This window comes from Cryptomeria japonica, chromosome 4 (assembly GCF_030272615.1).
Source record: "Cryptomeria japonica chromosome 4, Sugi_1.0, whole genome shotgun sequence".
In the NCBI taxonomy this organism is placed as follows: Eukaryota; Viridiplantae; Streptophyta; class Pinopsida; order Cupressales; family Cupressaceae; genus Cryptomeria; species Cryptomeria japonica.
The window spans coordinates 345,042,254-345,064,753 of record NC_081408.1 but is presented as its reverse complement, the minus strand read 5'-3'; the positions used below and the strand labels follow the sequence as shown (position 1 = coordinate 345,064,753).

At 40.6% G+C, this 22,500-nt stretch overlaps 1 protein-coding gene across 1 annotated transcript in view; it reads left to right on the top strand.

Annotated features, from left to right (window-relative positions):
• Window positions 1-513, top strand: part of LOC131063529 (uncharacterized) — a 756-nt gene extending 243 nt beyond the window's left edge. The window contains exon 1 of the mRNA XM_057997382.1: window positions 1-513. This exon is cut by the window's left edge and continues 243 nt beyond it. Within this exon, the coding sequence (XP_057853365.1) occupies window positions 1-513 (513 nt within the window).
• The last annotated feature ends 21,987 nt before the right edge of the window (window positions 514-22,500 follow it).

The window sequence follows — 22,500 nt, the reverse complement described above, 5'->3', positions numbered from 1 at the left end:
GATGAAAAATCCCTTAAGTCTGAACTATCAAAATTATTAGCGAGAGTAGAAAATTATTGGAAGGACAAGGCTCGAGAGTCATGGCTTAGGGAAGGAGACTTGGACACAGGATATTTTCATGCCTCAGTTAAATCCTGCAGGAACATGAATGAAATTGATAGGGTTAGAAACAACATGGGAGATTGGTGTATAGAGGAAGATGAAATTGGAGCAGAGGCGGTCAAGTTCTTCGAATTAGTCTTGTGCAATGCTATTTTGAAGGACAACTTGGAGCAAAATAGAGTGCTTGAAGAAATCCTAGAGTTAGTCTCGAATATGGACAATGAAATATTGAATGCAATTTTTTCTCGGGAAGAGATTAAGGAGGCAGTTTTCCAGCTTCATCCTAATAAGGATTCGGGTCCTGATGGTTTCCAGACTGGATTTTATCAAAGATGTTGGGATTTCATGGGTGAAGATATTTTTAAATTGGTGGAAGACATTCGGGCTCGTAAAAATGTGTTAAGAACATGAATAATACAGTTGTTGTGTTGATTCCCAAGAAGGGAGATTGTGAGTTTATGTCTAATTATCGACCTATTTCCTTGTGCAACACTATATATAAGATTTTGTCAAAATCACTGGCCAATAGGCTTAAGAAGATTCTTCCAACTATTGTGGTTGAAGAACAAAATGGATTTACTCCGTGTAGATACATAACTGATAGCATTATATTGGTATTGGAGGTCTGTCACTCTGCTAAGGTAAACAAATATAGAGGTATGGTGATCAAACTGGATGTTAGTAAGGCATATGATAGAGTTTCTTGGGATTTCTTGTTTAGGGTGCTTGGTAGGTTTGATTTTTTTGCCGACTGGATCAGCTTTATTCGCACTTGCATTGTGAGATCGAGATTTTCTATCTTGGTTAATGGATCCTTATTTTGTTTGTTTGCATCTCATAATGATATTCATCAAGGAGACCCCATTTCACCTTTTTTATTTGAGTTGATGGCAGAGGCCCTCATTTCGCTGATCAAAGCTAACAGGAAGAGGAAAATTGGAAAGGGGTGGTTGTTCACGAAGGGTTGGAACCGATCACCCACTCACAATTTGCAAATGACACTATGCTGTTTGGAGAGGCCATGGTGTGGGAAGCTCAAAATTTGTATTCAGCTACCTCAGACCAGTATATGAATAAAGACAAATTAGAGATATTTTTCTTTAGCTCTAGAAAAGGGGTTCAAAGGAAAATAATGGACATACTGGGTTTCAAAGTTGGGTCTTTTCCTATGAAATACTTGGGGACTCCTCTCTTTGATAGGAGCATAAAAAATAAATAATGGACGAAGTTGGTAGAGAAATGTAGGGATAAGGAAGCCAATTGGGAAATTAGCTAGCTATCGTAGGCAGGTCAGATTGTGTTGCTCAAAGTGGTGCTATCAGCTATTCCAATATATAAAATGACATGTTTTAGCATCAAAAAGGAATCCGTGCGTAAGATTGAAAGTATTTTCAGAAGATTTATGTGGGCGGGATCCAAGGAAGGGAAGCAAATTCCATTGATCAATTGGGATACCCTTTGTTTAGATAAACTTGAAGGAGGAGCAAGTGTGCACAACATGTTCAATCAGAATTTGGTGTTATGAGCCAAGCTTACTTGGAAGATGTTTAAACAACTAGAGAGGTTATGGTGTAGACTCATGAGACATAAATATTTGGATGTGGATGATCCAAAAATAACCTTGATTATTTCCAACTTTGCAAAAGGGTCTTCAATTTGGAAGTTCTTGTGGGAAATCAAAGGTATTATTACCGATCATCTTACATGGAAGGTTGGAAACGACAGGAGAGCAGGATTTTGGTGGCATTCATGGAATGGGGGGGTGGTGTTGGAAGACTTGTTAACAGATAAGGAGAAGGTCATGGCTCTGGAAGATAGTGTTGGCAGAGTAGTGGCAAATTACTTCCAAAATAATGCTCAGGCAGGGGATATGGTGGTTTGGAGGCTTGAAGATGGGGGTATCTCGAGAGAAGATGAATGGGAGAGGAATATCTCAAAACTAAGGGGGAGAAAGGTTATGGTGGGAGCCATAGAGGACGAGGTCATTTGGTGTGTTGCATCTTCAAGGAAGTAAAATGTCAAACTTGGCTATGAACTGTTGAAAAAAAGATCTAAGGTGGCTTGGCTGATTGGTCTGTGCTAGAACAATAAAGTAGCACGTAGGGTGGGTGCATTTTTGTGGATTGCTCTACATGATAGGATCCTTTCAGGCGATAGACTTAAAAAGATTGAGATAGCTGGTCCTAGTATTTTTTGGTTATGTGCTAAGGAAGAAGAAAGTATCAATCATCTCTTATTCGAATGTGAGTTTGCAGGTAAATGTTGGGATTGGTTCCTTGAGTCGGTTGGACTACAAACTATCAAGCGCAGATCGATGTTTGACTTTTTGAGTGGATAACCTATATGGGGGAAACATTTGCTTTGGGGGGACATCTGGATCATGGTACCCTCAATGATTGCATGGAAGATTTGGAAGGAAAGAAATAACCAGGTATTTAGGGATCTTGCAAGGCTGATCCAAAGTGTTTTAGAGGATGTGAAGAGGAGTATCTATGAAGTGGTGGTGAGTCAAGTGAAGAGCAAGAAGGTTCGCTATATTTCTAGATGGGATGAGCAGATTCAGAAAATTTGGGAGTTATTGAAAGTTATGATCGAGTTTACCTTGGGGGGAAAGAGAGATAGGAGGATGGTGAGATGGAGGCCACTAAAGGAAGGCTAGGTAACGCTTAACTTCGATGGGGCTACGAGAGGAAACTAGAGAGAATCTGGGTATGGGTGTTTGATCAGAGATGATAGGGGCCACTATTTATGGGCTTTGTATGGATATTTGGGTTCTTCGACTAACAATCACGCAGAAATGGAGGCAATGAGGAGAGGTGTTCAACTTTGTGTATTGAAGGGGCTATGTAGGGTCGAAATATAAGGTGACTCATTGATTTGCATCAATGCCATTAATCAAGGAAGAGTGAATAACTAGAAACTGGATCAATGGGTTCATGCAATTAGAGGATGGTTAGATAGAGTATCCGACTATACATTGGCACATACATTTAGGAAAGGGAATAAAGTTGCTGACATGCTAGCAAACCGAGGTGTGGAAATCAAACTGGAGGTAGTCCTCATTAGAGGTGATAGTTCAGAAGATCTCATCCATGAGATAACTATCATGGAGGGAGGAGATATTTCTCCACTTCTAAGGTAGGGGATCAGATAGAATCCACCATTCCTAGATTTATTCCCCAAAGGATATTCTCAGGCTGCAGATTTGAGATATCATGTGGAAGAGGAAGGATTATCTGGAGAACAGGAGGTAATTAGGTGTATGGGAAGAGATGATAGAGCACGTGTAGGAGATAGACAAGGGAATACACACCTATGTCTTGTTGGAAAGGGAATAAGAGTACCATTGTGGCATTCCTTGGATTTGATAGGAGTAAGTGGAGATGGCTTAAGGGTTACAAATTAGATTAGGGGTGATAGATTAAGGGTTACATATCTCCCAAAAGGTAAGTTGTAGATGGTTTTTAATGTCTTCCACGATGCTCCATGACTGCTACTAGCTTATATATATATTTGATTTTAATCTCTCTCTCTCTCTCTCTCTCTCACACACACACACACAGACACAAATATATATATATACACCAAGATATATCCTTCTTGAGGTGCCTATTTTTATCATGTACCCTAAACTCTAATAGGTGCCTCGAGAAGGATATCTCTCGACGTATTATATATATATATATATATATATATATATATATATATATATATATATATATATATATATATATATATATATATATATATATATATATATATATATATATATATATATATATATATGTGATTAAAATCAAATATATATGTATATGGTGAAAATGGATAACAATAAACAATAATATTGAAAGACTAAAATGGATTCAACCACTAAACCCTAGCCTAACAACAACAAAGATCCACCATAACAGATGAAGATTACCTAAGACAATGCAAATAACTCAAAATCACAAAGATTATACCATCACATGTCCACTAGGGTTTTGATCTCCATTCTTCCTATCTCCATTGATCTTGCTTGATATACTTGCTCTCAGATTTTTGTATGCACAAGAGCTCAACAAAGAACGGAATGTGGTTGCAAGTAGAATTGTAGTCTAGTCAATTGATCAAGTAGTTAGGCATGTCTCATTAGGGATTAGGGTTTGACAATGAAGAAAGCATCTCCTTAAATAGAAGACACAATATGAAATGGAGGGTTAAGATTGAGAGGTGTAAAAAGAGAGGTCGGCTAGGATTAGAGGGTAGGTATAAGAAATACCAAAATAATGAAAGAGGTAGGTAGTGTAGGAAATAAGAGATGAATGACATGTGTCATGTGTAGAAAAAGATAATGAATTAATTAAATAAATAAAGATTTATTTAATTAATAGAAGAAGTAGGACAATTAAATAAATAAAATATTTATTTAATTTAGGAAAAGGATAATTTAAATAAATAAATGTATTTATTTAAATGAGAAATAAGGCTAGAAGAGGATAAATGAATTAATTAAATAAATAAAGATTTATTTAATTAATAGAAGAATTAGGCTTAGATAATTAAATAAATAAAATATTTATTTAATTAGACATGACAATTTTAGGTGTCTACATTTTGCCCCTCTTTGAGACAATGCGGCTTGTCGCGTTGTTTCAAAGAAAATAAGATGAACTGATACAAAGTTGCCCCAGAACAAGGAATTATATGCCCCCTCGAGAGATTGGATGAAAAAGTCTGGAAAGAGTGCAGACAATCTCTCGATAAGAAAGACGAGATAGAATGGACTGATTGGATAAAGTGACAAAGTCACAGGATGAAGAATACTGACTCGGGAAATGAAGGCCAGGGCTAGGGTAGGCTATAAGATAGACCACGGGCAAAAGACATCCTCATTGTCATCCACACCCTTAGAAGATCACAGTGCAGAGCGAGAAAAGAGCAGCAACAGTCAGCAGCGATGACATTCATTCATAGATTCGACCGTGTCCGCCGATTCCAGCGACCAGCCGATGCAGGAGAGCCGGTAAGTACCCGAAAACCTCCTCGTACTTTCACGCATTTTGAGTTTTGTCATAAATGCATGTTTAGGAGCAATAAATGCACTAGGAATAGGATATTTAAAAAGTGCAAAAATGCGCAAACGCGTCTGTGTCAGCGCCAGGCGCGTCTGTGTCCAACAAGCGCGTCTGTGTCGGGTCCAGGCGCGTCTGTGCCTGGAACCGCGTTTGTGTTGAATGCGGACGCGTTTGTGAAATGTAGCAGCGTCTGTGATTTTTAGGTGCGTTTATGTAATGTAGGGACGTCTGTGTTCCCTGGTCGCGTTTGTGTCTGGCATAGGCACGTTTGTGTTCATAAAATGCATCTGTGTTGCAGAAGCGCGTTTGTGCAGTCTATAAGCGCATTTATGAGTTAAAAGCGCGTGTGTGTTAAAAGTGCGTTTGTGTGTTTAAATGCATGGTTGTAGTCTTTTAGGTCAAATCGACAGTTCTGTGATGAACATATGCTGTCCATTGGATAAGCTGCTGAGAGGATACACTCAAGCAGATCCTCTAGAAAGATTAGGATAGATCCAGGCACTTTGTGATGAACAGGGAGCACCAAGATAGGCAACACTTTGTGATGAATAGGGAGTGCGAATGTGAGTGACACTTTGTGATGAACAGGGAATGTCATACACGTAGTACTTTGTGATGAACAGGGAGCACTACTTAGGGTAGATAGCAACACTTTGTGATGAACAGTGAGTGTCACTAGGATAGATAACCAGATGCATTTAGGTAGCAAGTAGCATTTTGTGATAAACAGTGAATGCCACGATAACTGACATGATTGAGTTGCTTGACTGCAGGAGTATTTGCCGATGTTAGAGTCACGGGAGAGATTCCCATCGACTCAGAGACTGCGACCAGAGTTGTCGATCCGGGACATGATTTCCATTGAGGAGATGGGTCTCACACATATGCTCTATGTGCCCGAGTTTCGGGCAAACATGGGGTTGCTGACTGCATTGGCCGAGAGATGGCACTCAGAGACATGCACGTTTCACCTGCCGATGGGTGAGATGACAGTGACATTAGAGGATGTATACAGGATTCTGCATGTTCCTATTGATGGAGAGTTGATTCCCTACGACCGTGACAGTGACAGGGAGGCATTGAGACGGGTTTTTCAGGATCCCGATTTGGAGATGCGAGCAGGTCATGTAGCCTGGGATACCATGACTGCCACAGGTTTAGCATTGCCAGCAGTTGTTGAGGGAGTCATCAGTGGGTATTTGTGTCCAGACAGGGCCACACGAGGATTGGCAGTGGGCTGGGGAGGGGCATTGGAGACGCTGATGGCAAAGCACACTAGGTATGCATGGGGGCCATGTGTCCTGGCACATTTGTATTATGAGCTGCATCAGTTTGTGTACCACAGATCAGTGGGTTTGGGCTGCGGCGTGACTCTCTTGCAGGTGTGGGCCTATGAGCACCTTCCCATCACACGGCCCATTCATTTCAGAGGCAGAGGACAGGGACAGAGTTTTGTGCACCTGTATGACATGATCACATCCCAGCCTCGGATTGGGAGATTGGAGCATTGGAGGCGAGTCATTGATGATATTGACATGGTGATCTGGAGGCCGTACCTGGGGTGTGAGGAGTGGGAGGACGATGCCTTGGAGCTACCATATGTGTTTAGGAGCAGGTATCTGATGGGGCGGATGCCCTATATTCTGGAGAGGCAGCTTATTGATAGGGTGTGCAGGCAGTTTGGGCGGATCCAGCGGATGCCACGGGGCTCGGGCATGTATGCCCGTACGGTCAGAGATCAGGTGCAGTTTGGCCCACTGCTATCATATGATCAGGCGGTGACGCAGTTAGCGGAGATGATGCCGATGCCATGGGACATGTGGCCAGAGGTAGATGATGCAGGGATGGACGCAGAGTACTCTGCGTATTGGGCAGAGCATCCATTTCCCAGATTGACAGATCCGACAGAGCCACTGGATGGAGAGGGTGGAGGAGATGATGATGATGGAGGAGGAGATGGAGGTAGGGGCCGGCGGAGGCGGAGGGGAGTGGTGGGAGAGAGGCGGGTGGCACCTCGGAGGGAGGGAGGACAGGAGAGAGCAGCTCCGGTGGTGAGAGGACGGGGTGGACTGCCCCTACAGGTGCCAGCAGCACAGGGTCCTAGACAGGGACCGAGACAGGTACAGGTAGAGGGACAGAGACAGGTACAACCATAGGTACCTATACAGGCACAGGGACAGGTGCAGGCAGAGGTGGAGGGACAGGCACCTATAGGGGAGGAGCCACAGGCAGAGGCGGAGAGCGGAGACTCTGAGGAGGATGAGGTGGTGAGGCTGCGGGAGATCTGCCAGGGCCAGGCAGATGAGATTGAGGATTTGGTGTGGGAGAGGAACCACCTCAGGATCAGGGTCTGAGACACAGAGTGGGAGAGGGATCAGGCCATCCAGAGATACACAGAGGCCGAGACAGCTCTGAGGGCAGGTAGGCGGGCAGCAGAGGATGCAGGGGCAGGCTACGCATATGTTTTGCGAGCCGGAGAGGAGATCGCCTACTGGAGGGATCTATACTATGCAGCCGTGCCAGCAGATCAGCGGGCGAGGAGCTTCCATAGATCGTCGCGCACATCGACGGCTACGGGAGGGAGTCGCAGGAGACAGGCATCCAGCGGTGGGGTCATGGGGCCTCCACCACCATCAGAGAGACAGGGGGATCCAGGGGTGGGTCCATCTATAGCTCAGACTCCGTTGAGGCGAGGCGGCTCCGAGGGAGGGAGTTCCTCATAGCTATAGTGGGCTCCCATTGTATCAGTATATGTATCATTGTTGTATTGTAGACACCTGCGGGTGATTCTTTTGTAGTCATATGATTCTTTTGACATCATTGTATCATGACACTTTTTGAGTATATATGAGAGATGATCCATTTTTTTTTTGCGGCAGCTATATGCATGTGTACCTTATGTGATGAAATGTTCTTATGTGATACGGATGCTTATATGATGCAATGCAATATATTTTTGTTCTTTTATATTGTATATGTGATGCATGATGCAAATGTGAATGTATGTAATGCAAATGAATATGATAATGCAAATGAGTATTTACATAATGAAAATGTGAGATGTGCTAACATGTGTTGTATGCAGGATGTGATGCAATTGTGATATCTATATGTATGTATGAAATGCTTATATGTGGTGATGTAGGTGTAACTATATGAAATGCAAATGTTTTTGGTGTGTTATTATACTCAGTCATGTGATAGCGGGCTACGCGGACTTGAGAAGGACGATGGAAGTCAATCAAGAAAGGGGGATGGAAGACAAAAGATATGAACGTGAAAGAGCTTCTTGTGCGTTATCATCATTGAGCTTATTATGGCAGGTAGGTTATGACAATCGAGGCATTTGTTCGGCCCAGAAAGTCATTGTACCTGTTTGCATGGAGATAAGACAGTCACAAACAAGGAATGCCCCAGTTCATACTAGACTCACAGTGTCCTCATATCCTTGGACAAGTCATAGCATTACTAAAAGACAATCCACAAACAGCAAATGCAAATAGGTGACGATACCCCATCCTCGCCTTTCTAGTCAAAGACATCCTGGAGATAGAATCTCTAGTCAAAGACATCCTGGAAAAGCTAAAAGACATATCACCAAAAGATAAAATCAAAAGAAAACCAAGACTCGACACCAACATCCACTGTAGTCCTCAAGTTTAGTGTCTCTTGTCACTTGTTTAAGTCTTATTCGATTGTGGTCACAATGTTCACTTTCACAAAAAAAAGATAGATAGCACTAAACCATATGTTGTCTGAGTCTGTTGAAAGATTTGATTTTGTTGAAGCCCATTGTTGCTGCTGTGTCTCATTTGAAACTGACTGAATCCATGAAACTGATACTTTATTGCGGAGAAGATGAAACTTTATTGCGGATCTGTGATGCAAATGTTGCTTTATTGCGGATTGTGCGCGGATAGACTTGAAGGAAGCTGGAAGAAACTGTACTCCTTGAAACATGTGATGTTCTCAGTTCCACACCCATTACTAGACGTAGGAATTGGCCGTAGTCACAGATAGGATCTGATTTATTATGGATGGAAAAGGGAGTGAAAAGGGAGGGTTATGGATGGCTAACCAATCTTAGGTAGATCAATAACAAGCCATGATGGGAATGGGTAAGTTTATTGTGAGTGAATAGGTTGTGAGTGTGTGCAAAGTGAAAGGATGAAAGAGAATCTTGAAGGAGGGAGGAGCAAAGTCCCTACGCATGGCGCTGGTGACCCAGTTTTCACCATGGTACTTGCCCAGGGTGCCACCGAAGTGGTTTTCACCGTTGGACGAAATTATTTCTCTTTACTTTTTTCGATTTTTCAATTTTTTTGTTGTCACAAGGCGCCTGTTTGCCAGGTTTTCACCAAGTGACGATTTTTTTGTTTTATAATTTTTTTGTATTTTTGCAATGTTTTTGATTTTTTTGTATTTTTAAATTAGGATATTCCGAAGAGCTATGTGTAGAACCTGCGAAGGTGCATGCTGTTGATAGGATCCTCCAAAGGTTCACCTTCTGTAGTAGAGAGCTGATATGCCCCAGATCCATATGCTGCTGTGATGATGTAAGGACCAAGCCAATTTGGTTCGAACTTGCCCTTCTTATCTCTGTCTTGCTGATTTTTGGGGTTCTCTCTGAGGACTAAGTCACCTACCTCAAATGTGCGAGGCTTGACCTTGTGATTGTAACTGCGACTCATTCGTTGTTGGTAAGCCTTGAGATGATTAAAAGCAGTGTGTCGTCGTTCCTCCAGCAGTTCTAGTTCTTGTAAGCGGGAGACCCTGTAGTCTTCATCGTTGATTATGTTTCTCAAGGAGACCCGTAAAGAAGGTAGCTCGACCTCAATAGGAAAGATGGCTTCAGCGCCGTAGACAAGTGAGTAGGGTGTAGCTCCTGTAGGTGTGCGGACACTGGTACGATAGGCCCAAAGTGCGGGATTGAGTTGGACATGCCAGTTACGGCCAGCGTCGTCGACTGTCTTTTTAAGTATTTTGAGAATTGTTTTGTTAGACGCCTCAGCTTGGCCATTACCTTGGGGGTAGTATGGTGTGGAGAAACGGTGAGAGATATGGAAGCGCTCACAGAGTTCACGAACATCCTGGTTCTTGAAAGGACACCCGTTATCGGTGATAATGGAAGTAGGAATCCCGTATCAGCAAATGATGTAGTTCAGGGTGAAAGTAGCGATTTGTTTCCCAGTAACTTGTGTGAGAGGCACAGCTTCAATCCACTTTGTGAAATACTCTGTGGCTGTGATAATGAATTTATGTCCATTGGAAGAAGGAGGGTGAATCTTGCCTATGAGATCGAGTCCCCACTGACAAAAGGGCCAAGGAGATGCAAGTGGCTGTAGTTCTTGTGCTGGTGCATGTATAAGGTCTCCATGAATTTGACACTACTTACACTTCTTGACAAACTGATATGCATCTTTTTCCATAGTAGGCCAGTAGTATCCAGTCCTGATGAGTTTCTTGGCCAAGGTAGGACCACTAGTATGCGGACCACATATCCCTTCGTGCACTTCTCGTAATGCAATCTGAGCTTCGTCACTCTCTAAACATCTAAGAAGGGTGCCATCTAGACCTCGTCGGTATAGGATATCAGCTAGGATAACGTATCGGGAGGATTGGTGAATGAAAGTGCGGCATTGGTTGTTCGATAGATCGGGAGGTAAGATATTGTCGCGAAGGTATGTGAATATGGAACCATATAACTGGGATTCAGGACCAACAACACATATCATTTTCGTAGGAGTGATCTCATATGACGGAATCAGCAGGTTGTCAACCAGGAACTCATAGCAGGTCTCATTTTGCGGTAGATCAATGAGCGAAGCAATTGTAGCCATGGCATCAGCAGCACGATTCTGTTCTCTTGGTATCTGCTCAAACTCTATCTTTGCAAAGTGCTGTTTCAGATCATCTACCAGTTGTTTGTAAGGCATTAGCTTTTCATCTTTTGTTTGATAATCATCAGTTGCTTGACGGATGACAAGTTGAGAATCCCCAAAAACACGAAGTTCTTGGATCTTCCACTGAACTGCAATTCTTAACCTAGTTGCTAATGCCTCGTATTCCGCTATATTGTTGGGTCAAGGAAATGATAAGCGGTATGACTTTGGTATAGAATCGCCTTGGGGAGTTATAAAGAGTATACCCGCTCCTGCCCCATGCTGTGTGTATGAGCCATCAAAGTATAGTTGCCATGGCTTTGCAGGTGATATTGTTAGAATGGACTCATCTGGAAATTATGACTGTAAAGGAACATCATCTATCATGGGAGCATCTGCCAGTTGATCTGCGATGGCTTGTCCTTTTATGGTTTTTCTGTCCACGTATTCAATGTCGAATTCACTCAAAATCATTACCCACTTGGCCAGTCGCCCAGTAAGTGTAGCTTTGTTGAGAAGATATTTTAGTGGATCAATTCTGGCAATCAACTTAGTCTTGTGAGTGAGCATATAATGTCGTAATTTTTGTGAAGCAAAGACCACAGCGAGACATGCACACTCAATAGGTGTGTAGTTCAGCTCATATCCCACCAACGTGCGACTGATATAGTAGACTGCTTTTTCCTTGCCGTCAGGTATTTGCTGTGCTAGGAGTGCCCCCAGTGCTGTTGGAGTAGCTGATATGTAAAGTAGCAATGGTTGATCCAGAATTGGTGGCATCAAAACTGGCGGGTTGAAAAGATAGTCTTTGAGTGCCTGAAAAGCCTGTTGACAGTTCTCATCCCATTTGAACTTGATGTTTTTGTGTAGCAGGTGCTGGAAAGGATTGCACTTATCTGCAAGTTGTGCTATGAATCTTCGTATGGACTGGAGTCTCCCTTGTAAAGACCGAAGTTGACTGATATTCTTGGGTGGCGGCATGTCCAAGATAGCCTTGACTTTTGCTGGATCAGCTTCTATTCCTCTTTTAGACACAATGAATCCTAGGAGCTTCCCGGAGGTTACTCCAAAGACACATTTCTTTGGGTTTAATCTTACCTTGTATTTTTCCAGCCTATCAAAAGCAACTGAAAGTATGTCCAAGTGTGTATTTCTGTCTATTGATTTAACCAAAAGGTTGTCAACATAATCTTCCACCGTTACATGCATGAGATCATGGAAGATAGTAGTCATAGCTCGTTGATACGTGGCACCTGCATTTTTCAGCCCAAAGGGCATGACATTCCAGCAGAAGGTTCCCCATGGACAAGTAAATGATGTTTTATGTTGATCTTCAGGTGCAATCCTGATCTGATTATATCCCGAGAATCCGTCCATTAAAGATAACATCTCATGGCCTGCTGTGAGATCAACAATTAAATCAATGTTTGGTAATGGGAAATCATCCTTCAGACAAGCCTTGTTGATATCCCTGAAGTCTGTACATATTCGGATGCTGCGATCTGGTTTGCTAATAGGTATTAAGTTGGAAATCCATTCAGGATAATCAATTGGGCGTATGAATCCGACATCCAGTAATTTCTCCAGCTCTGCCTTGACTAATAATGCCACTTGTGGATGCATTTTCCTCAATTTCTGTTTTACTGGTTTTGCCCCCGGTTTGACTGTTAAATGATGCATTACTAAATCGGGGTCTAGTCCAGGCATATTAGCATAAGACCATGCAAAGTTGACTTGTCATTCCTTAAAGAAGCTTATGAACCTTGCTTTCTCGGCCTCTGTCAATGATTGAGCCAAAAATATGTTATGTGGAACCTCTGTTGTACCAATGTTTGTCTTTATAGTCTCCTCTACCAACATGGATGATTTTTCCTCGTATGATGCTGGGAGAATGTCAAGCCTTCCATCTTCGGGCGCCTCAGAGAGGTTTTCACCCTCAGATACGTCCTTTCTTTTTACTTTTTTAGAGTCAGATAGCGCCACAGTGTGGTTTTCGCCATAAGACCCTTGTTTTGTTTTTATTTTCACATTTTTGCGACTAGAAGGCCCGACACCCTCACCAAAGTATGCCATGTTATTAAGCTCTATGGCGTATCCTGCTTTATGGTCTCCAAGAGGAAGATCATCGCGAATGTCAAGATAATCGACTATAGCTTCGTCATTTTGAAATGTATCAAGCTGTGCTGGTCCATCCTGATCCCAGTCAATGAGTTGGGGGTGAACAAGGGGAAGGTCTTTAGTGTTTTCAGAGTTTGCAAGGCTAATAGTGAAGATGTGGTTATATTCAGGTATGTCAAGATAGTCATCGAGGTCGTCAATGGCACTCTCCTCATCAGTTTCGATCGTGAGTGAGTCCAAATTATCATCACTAGTAGCACCCTCAGGGACAGGTGTGCTCATCCTATGTGATCTTGACCTAGGGCCTTGAAACGAAGCTTGTGCGGGATCCTTATGGGTCGGTTCTTGACCAACTCTGAATTTCTTGTAAAACTCCTCCTCCTCTGTAGGTTCCTCTGGCTCTCTAAATGTCTCGTTGAGCTCATAGTCGCTGGAGGATTTGTCTGAACCCCATTCCCATTCGTTGGAATCTGTAGAATAGTCATCTTCTTGTTGAACTTCAGCCACTTTGACTCACCATATCTGTTTTGTTCTTTTATTGTGAATCTTGGGATTTAGAAAACCAAGCCCCTTGGAGCGTTCCCTTCTTGTAGTTAGCTCAGGTTGTAAAGGCTCCATGACACCTTCTTTGCGTAGTCCGAGAGGGCTTTTTCCATCATACCCAAATCTTTGTAGAATTTTGAAACCTTTGCCATAGTTCTCACAGGGTATTATAATTTGATCATGTGTATCCTTTTTAGCATCCTTATATAGCATTTTATATAAATTTTCTTCCTCTAGTTCGCCCCATTTTTGAAAGACGGTAGGATCCCATTTGAGTAGCATGATGGAGATTTTCTTATTAGGATGTGGCCTCCCATATTCCTTGGGAGAGGTCATGACTTGTCGTAAGAACATTGTTTGATTCAGAGTATATTCTCCCATGCCTTTGTCTTGAAACTTGGCTCTAAGTTCACCTTGTTTGGATGTCGAGGGCTTTAATGACTCAGGATCAATATATGCTGAAGAAGGAGTAGCTTCACGATTGCTGGGAATGATAGTCTCAGTATGTGATCTCAAGTTATTGCAATATATGAATGGATTTGGATCACCATTGACCGTTACCTCGACTCCATTATGAGGAAACTTAATGCACTGATGATATGTTGATGGGACTGCCCTCATTTCATGAATCCACAGACGTCCTAGCAATATGTTATACGTAAGGTCTAGATCCAGGACTTGACAAACCACATCCTTTGTGAATGGCCCTATTCTTAGTGGTAAGATGACCGTACCCTTGGACGAACGCTCTTCATCATCATAAGCCTTAATAGTGATTTGGTTTGTAGAATTTACAGCTTTGTTAGAATATCCCAATTGTCTGATGGTGCTCAATGTACAAATATTAAGACCTGCTCCTCCATCTATCAGGACTCGCTTTATTCGGTGTTTATGTATGAAGGCTTCAATATGTAGAGGTGCATTATGAGGCTGACTTATGGAGGCGTCATCGGCTTCTGTGAATGTGAGGGAGTGTGGAACGGATAAATATCCCACCATGGCTTGAAACTGGTCCACGTTTAGATCAGTAGGGACAACAGTATCTCTCAAGGTTTTGTCAAGGACATCTTTATGTGCAGGAGATATACGTAAGAGCTCAAGAATAGAGATGAGTGCGGGTGTTTTCCCTAATTGCTCTACAAGGTCGTACTCAGGCTTAGTTGACGGAAGATTGGTATTCTTAGTAGAGGTACCTGGCAATGTGATCTTACCTCGATGGGTTGTAACATGACATTCAGAGGTAGATGTGGACGAAGATCCCACACCTTTTAGGACAATTTTGGGCCTTGGAGAAGAATTCTCAGGATTTTTATTTTTGATAGTAATGGTAGAAATATGATTGTCCATTGAGATGTGATTAATAGTGGAATCATAATTGTAAGATGTTCTGGTGTAATTGGCTTGATCATCTGTGACTTTGCCTTTTCCCTTGTCATGTTTTGGGAATGGTTCCTTAAACACCTCATGCTCTTGATTAGATGAATGTCCCTCAATCTCAATATCTCCTCTGTCAATGAGATCTTGTACAATGTTTTTCAATCAATGGCAATTACTTGTCTTGTGACCCTTGCTCTTATGAAACTCGCAAAATTCATCATCATTCCACCAATTTGGTTTGACCTTTGGTTCATATGGAGGAAAATCTGGGACTGTGATCACTTTGTTTGCTACAAGCTTTTTGAATACTGATTCAAGTGGTTCTCCCAATGGAGTGTACTTCCTTCGTGGTTTAGCAGCCGTTTGATTGTTCACTTGATTGTCGGTAGAACTTGATCCAGAAAAGACGAACTTTGGTCTTACTGTGTTGGCATCAACAACACCATCATTAACCGTGTTCTTGTTCTTGTTCCAAAATTTTGGTTTGTCCTTTCCTTTGAAGTCCTCTTTGTTTTCTTTGAATAGCTTGATAACTCCTTGTTCAATTAAGACCTTTTCTGTTGCTAGGCCCTTTTCAATGACATCCTTGAATGTGGACAAACAAGCTTTCTTGAGATCATAGCCAATAGCCTTGTTAACATTTTGTGTGAACATCTCCACCATTTGTTTTTGCGGGATCTCACAAGAGCATCTGCTAGCTAGGTTTCTCCATCTTTGTAAAAATGACGCGAAAGATTCTCCTTCTTTTTGTTTCGTATTGCACAAGGTAGTAACTGAGACATCTGTTTCAATGTTGTAAGAAAAATGCTGAATGAATGCTTCTGCCAAGTCGCCCCATGACTTAATACCGGGAGGTAATTGAGAAAACCATTCCATAGCTTGATCTCCTAAGCTCTGTGGGAACAACCTCATCAAGTATGTTTCTTCTGCCGCTACCTCAATGCAAGCTGTGAAGAATTGTCTTATGTGTGCCTTGGGGTCTCCTCTCCCTCTATATTTGTCGAATTTTGGTGTTACAAAGTGCGGAGGAAACAGAGGCATTGGAATGCTCTTATCAAATGGATAAGGGCATATATCTCTCATAGTATATGTGGGTTTTGATGTGCCCATGTCTTCCACTTTCTTTTGTAGATCTCTAATTTGTTGCTCCAAATTATTTTTGGGAGGAGATTGATTTCTTGTAGCATACCCCATGTTTGAAACACCCATTTGAGGAGGAGCTTGTTGCATGTATGGATGATACTGATCGTAAACATGTCCATATGGAGGTCTATATTGTTGCGACATGTATGGAGCACTTGGCATAACTTCTTGTTGAGGGACCCCATATCTGTTTTGTGTATATAAACCATATTCAATAGGCCTTTCATTTTCCATTGTGTTGCCCCCAATTTTGGCATGAGGTCTCCTTGTGTCAAAATTTTGAGGAAGTCCTTGAGTATCCATTTGTCTTGGTTGACCCATATCTTGAGCATGTGTTTGAGCATAAGGCCTCCATGATGGTCTTTGAGTGTAAGTATCATGCATTTGAGCTTGTGTATGTGGGATTGCTGGTTTCTGAAGCAAAACTGATGGTGACTCCGGCATCATATTATTTGGTCCTCCACTATTAGGTTGAGTTTGTTGTGAAGGTCTACTTTCCATAAGTTGAGATAAGTCAAAATCATGTGGTATTTTAGCTCCACTTTGTGCCATCATGTTTAGGAAATATTGACGATCTCTCCTCATTATCTCTTCAACCAATCTATTGAATTGAGGATCCATTATAGATTCTTGTATGTCTGCTGATAGTATTGAAGAATTGTCAACATTGTCATTGTGTGTAGCATTGTTGTTTATAGCGTTTGCGCTTTCCACATTTGGATTGTGTCTATAAACATTCATGTCTGGTAATGTAGTGTGCTCAGGATTGTAGAAGACATCATTGTCATACTCATAAGAACTCATGTTTACGGATTCTTGAGCTTCTTTGACTATTCTCCTAGATTTTTGAAGACGGGTTTCAACCATGAACTAGGTGTTTGGCAATATGTGAGAGACTAGACGAAAATGACAAGAGTATGGAAGACCAAGAGTTGTATGGAGTGTAAATGAATCTTGAGGTGTACTTGCAATGTCCAAAGTGTAAGACCAAGTATGTAAGTAGTAGAGTAGGTGTGACTTCCAAAGAGAGGATAGTTTCTCTTGATGAGGTAAGCTGACCTTGACTCTAAGTAAGACCAAATGAGACCCAAAGGTAAGAAACCTTGATGAGGGACCACTTAGCAAAGTGTTGTTGTATGTAGTGTGTTGACAAAGTATGATGAGGACAAGCAAGTGACCTTTTGACTCAAGTTTAGACAAGTATGAATGTAAAATGAGATGTGAAGCAATGATGGACTATGTGAGACCCAAAGACAGGTTGAAGGCTAGATGAAATCTGAAGAGACAACCTAGGAAGCTCAAGTATGCCGAAACTGATTTCTTTTGTTTGTTTGACTGTTAAAATTTTCAAATCCTGACACAGACGCCTCTGTATACTTCACAGACGCGGTTTTAAGACACAGACGCTACTCTGTTTAACGCAGACGTGATTCTGAGATTTTCCTGTTGATGTTTGCTGGGACTGTAACAGTTTTTGCAATTGTGGACACAGACGCGCCTGTATACTTCACAGACGGGATTCCCAGACACAGACGTGTCTCTGTTCGACACAGACGCTGATAAAAACACAGACGCTATTCTGTACTTCACAGACGCTGATAAAAACACAGACGCTATTCTGTACTTCACAGACGTGTTTATCCGACACAGACGTGGTTTGAACAGACACAGACGCGTTTCTGTAACCTTCGTGCAATCTTTCCTATCTGTGAAGTTGTTTTTTTGTAACCAAATCTGATTGTTCGACTGTTTTTCGTGACAAGAGGACACAGTGTTGATGACTCAATGTTTGCTAGTGTTTAGACTCCAAAATGACTCCAAGAAAGTGTGTTGTTTGATGTAAAAAGTTTTTGCATACACTTGAGGACACAAAAGACACAATGTTTTGCTGTTTTGTTTTTGAGTGTTTGAATGTTTAACATAAGTCAAGCACAATTCTTATGGCTGGCCAAGACAATAGTTGTTGATCCCACATGGGGTTTTACCCCCGAGGCTACGCTATTCAGAGCGGATACTTAGATGCTTGACCTCACTGGCTCCACCCTCGGCACTCACTTCTCGGGTCAGCCAAGCATCAGTCCCCATGAAAACTCCCCATGGCGAACTTTGTATCTCTACTAAGAACCATATGTGTGTGGGCCGCTACCAGAGGTCCGACCTCCTGCCCCAACAACTAAAAGGATTTGGGCCTCTAAAACAAAATGGTGCTAGTAAGGGCATCCGCTCGTGTGGCCATACATGCGGCACTTTCAGCTCTGTAAATACAGAAGGCTCCCAACCGGTAGGGGTTACGCCCTACAAATGATCAAATAAATTTGATCAAATGGGTTTATGGGGAGACATAGTGTCGGTATGAACTAATCAGCACACGTTATTCATAGTTTTCACCATGAATACATTTGATTATAGTGGTTTTAATGAGGTGGGTTTTCCTCGCTACCACTTGGGTCGTTCTCTTCTCACTAGTAGTCCTAATGACCACACGGGAAGACAGGCCCTCTAAAGAGTAAACAAAAAGAGCCTATTGCTCAAGACACAAAAGACAATGATTCAATTTTAGTGCACCAATTGAAGTGTTTGCTAAGCTATGAAACAAGGCACACAATAAAAATTACAAAACCCTAGCTAAGGCCCTGCAACAAAATTGTTAGTAGTTTGGGTTGTTTCAAATGATAACCCCTTCCTGCAAGCACACAAGTTAGGTAAATTTTTAGAAAACCCAAAAAGACTTTGTGAAAAGGGGCCTTCAACAAAAACGCATTTGTCTCCAAAGCAAGCTGCACAAATCAGGTTAGCTAGATCTGCAAAGGTTAGCCAAAAATAAACCAGATCTGAAACCCTAAGTACAAAATCTGAAAACCCGAATCGAAAAACTTGAAAAATTTGCAAAACAGAATGCACAGACGCTGTTATACCAGACACAGACGCGTCTATCCGACACAGACACGGTTCTGTAGTTCACAGACGCTGCCACAGAACACAGACGCTTCTTTCGGCTACAGACGTGATAAGATGATGCGCAGACGCGATTCGAAATCACAGACGTGATAAGATGATGCGCAGACGCGATTCGGAATCACAGACGCGTCTTTCGGAAACCTGCAAAAATAGAAAATGACAGAAACACAGACGTGATCCAAAATATCGCAGATGCCTCTGAAATACAAAAATGCAATCCGAACACTCGCAGACGCGGAAAAAACCTAAAATGTCGTCGAAATCGTCCGATCTGCAACTTCAAAAATGCAAAATCTGCAACAAAAATGTTAAATGCAAAGGGACAAGAGTCCCACCGGGCGTGCCAAAATGTATATGGTGAAAATGGATAACAATAAACAATAATATTGAAAGACTAAAATGGATTCAACCACTAAACCCTAGCCTAACAACAACAAAGATCCACCATAACAGATGAAGATTACCTAAGACAATGCAAATAACTCAAAATCACAAAGATTATACCATCACATGTCCACTAGGGTTTTGATCTCCATTCTTCCTATCTCCATTGATCTTGCTTGATATACTTGCTCTCAGATTTTTGTATGCACAAGAGCTCAACAAAGAACGGAATGTGGTTGCAAGTAGAATTGTAGTCTAGTCAATTGATCAAGTAGTTAGGCATGTCTCATTAGGGATTAGGGTTTGACAATGAAGAAAGCATCTCCTTAAATAGAAGACACAATATGAAATGGAGGGTTAAGATTGAGAGGTGTAAAAAGAGAGGTCGGCTAGGATTAGAGGGTAGGTATAAGAAATACCAAAATAATGAAAGAGGTAGGTAGTGTAGGAAATAAGAGATGAATGACATGTGTCATGTGTAGAAAAAGATAATGAATTAATTAAATAAATAAAGATTTATTTAATTAATAGAAGAAGTAGGATAATTAAATAAATAAAATATTTATTTAATTTAGGAAAAGGATAATTTAAATAAATAAATGTATTTATTTAAATGAGAAATAAGGCTAGAAGAGGATAAATGAATTAATTAAATAAATAAAGATTTATTTAATTAATAGAAGAATTAGGCTTAGATAATTAAATAAATAAAATATTTATTTAATTAGACATGACAATTTTAGGTGTCTACAATATATAATCTAGTTACGCCGAGAGATTTTAATTTTTTCAGTGTTGTAGCCTGTTCGTATTTATATTTGAATTGTAATTGCGTCCCCGATCGTTATTATGTACACATATGGATAATCTCCACCCTCGCTGCCACTGTAGGGATGCCTCTCAACGTAACAATTATCAAAAATTCTATATCCTATGAAAACAACACTTACTATTCAAACTTTTCAGTTTCTACCAAATTTCTGCTACGCTACTCTGATACAAACATTCAATGCATATTTCATTCAACGATGCTAGCGCAAATCACAAAATAACTCAAGGCAAAATAGCAAACTTATCCAAATCTACATCATGAGGTGACCAATTTTAGTCACACCAAAGGGAGTGACCACTACACAACACCTGGGGGTACAACACCCTGAATGTGTTAGAGAGTTCATGCTAGAATTTTAAAACCATATGTTTATTAGTATATCTATATTTATTTTATCATTTTAATGCAATACAGTCTTTATGAAAGTCTAAGAAAATATTCTTCATGAAAGGAGACATATGCAATGAGGAAATAAAGTGTTTCATACACACACAAGGAAAATACTAATGACATGATTAATATTGAAGATATCCTATCTAAGAAATTACCACATTTACTGAGTTACAATAGAAATAGATATCAAAACCTCAACTAATCACTCAATGACGTACTACAATATTCATCATTTCCCCTTATTGCACAATAAATAGCATGCAAATGATAATAATAGTCTACATGTTTTCATTGAACAATTTAATCAATCATATTTTCACACAAGTAAATTACTCATAAGAAATGGATCTCATTACTTAATCTCCAAACGAAATTTAATATCAAATTTGATTACTTCTACTCCTATCTCCTATGTTCATTTCCTTAACACACCATTAACCAGACAATTTACCTATATTACATAAAACTAAAGATCATAGCCTTACTTGCAACCACTTATTTCATTTACATTTAAATTCAAATACATTCATACATACATTATTCTATTCAACTCATCTCCCATCAACCCTTAACTATATTCTTTTGTACACTAAATATTCTGAGTAATTCAAGGAAAATTGTCATTAAGGAACACATTGCAACATGATACAATGCATTATCAATCCATCCTAATGGATTTCAAGTGCTTCCATAAAATTAAAATAGGGTAAGGAGGTAGCATCTTTCCTTAATCTATCCATTCAATCAAGCAATACATTTCATGAAAACCACACAACTCCTTCACAAATATATTACTTTAATCTTTTTTTTTTAATTGGTAAATGGCCATAGCGAAATCATTTTATTAATTTTAAAGGCCTAATACAACCCATCTCACTAGGGGCACTGGTAGGAAGGAGCTCGGTAGAGAAAACCTCTAGTCTAGCCCCGAAGATAAAAAAAACTTAAGAGATTACATAGCATCCTCTTATCCTTCCATGTAGACAATAGAGGAGCATTGAGGGATATTCTTCTTTACATATTAAGTTGAAACCATACATACAATTGCCCTTTTGGGCTATTGATACATGAAAATATATCTGTAATATAATGGAGCAACTTGTATCAAGATAGGCAGTTTCCCATGGTCCCTCCAACTTTGGCACTGCCAAGCTTATAAGCTTGACTACCTACAACCTGTACATCTCAAAAACGACAACTTCTATCTATATTTTTTTCAATGTTAGTAACTTATTTGCCACTTAGAAAATATAATCAATGGAGTATCTTAAGGGAGATGATTCAACAAAAAACAAACCAAATAGGCTAGTTCCACGGTACAATCTGGAGCACAATGTTACTTACTGTGCCTACATACTGAAGGAAATTATAGCCATGGAGTGCCACATAGAAAGTACCATACCTGATAAGTCATATCTGAATGATAAAACATGAATACTGCCACTAGAGTATATGCACTAATGTAAGATGTGTGAAAGGAGAGACCCTGATTATGACAAAAACTACAACTGTATATATATCATAAATGAAAACATTATCAATATCATTATCCTTAGTCATCCAAATGAGAACAATATCAGTAGCATTATAAGCATGTTTATGTGTATTTAGTGGATCCAAGTGAAAATATAACTGAGGACATAACAAAGCATCCCCATTATTGAAATGAAAACATAACTGGGGATTGGCATATAGTTTATAAACTATAGAT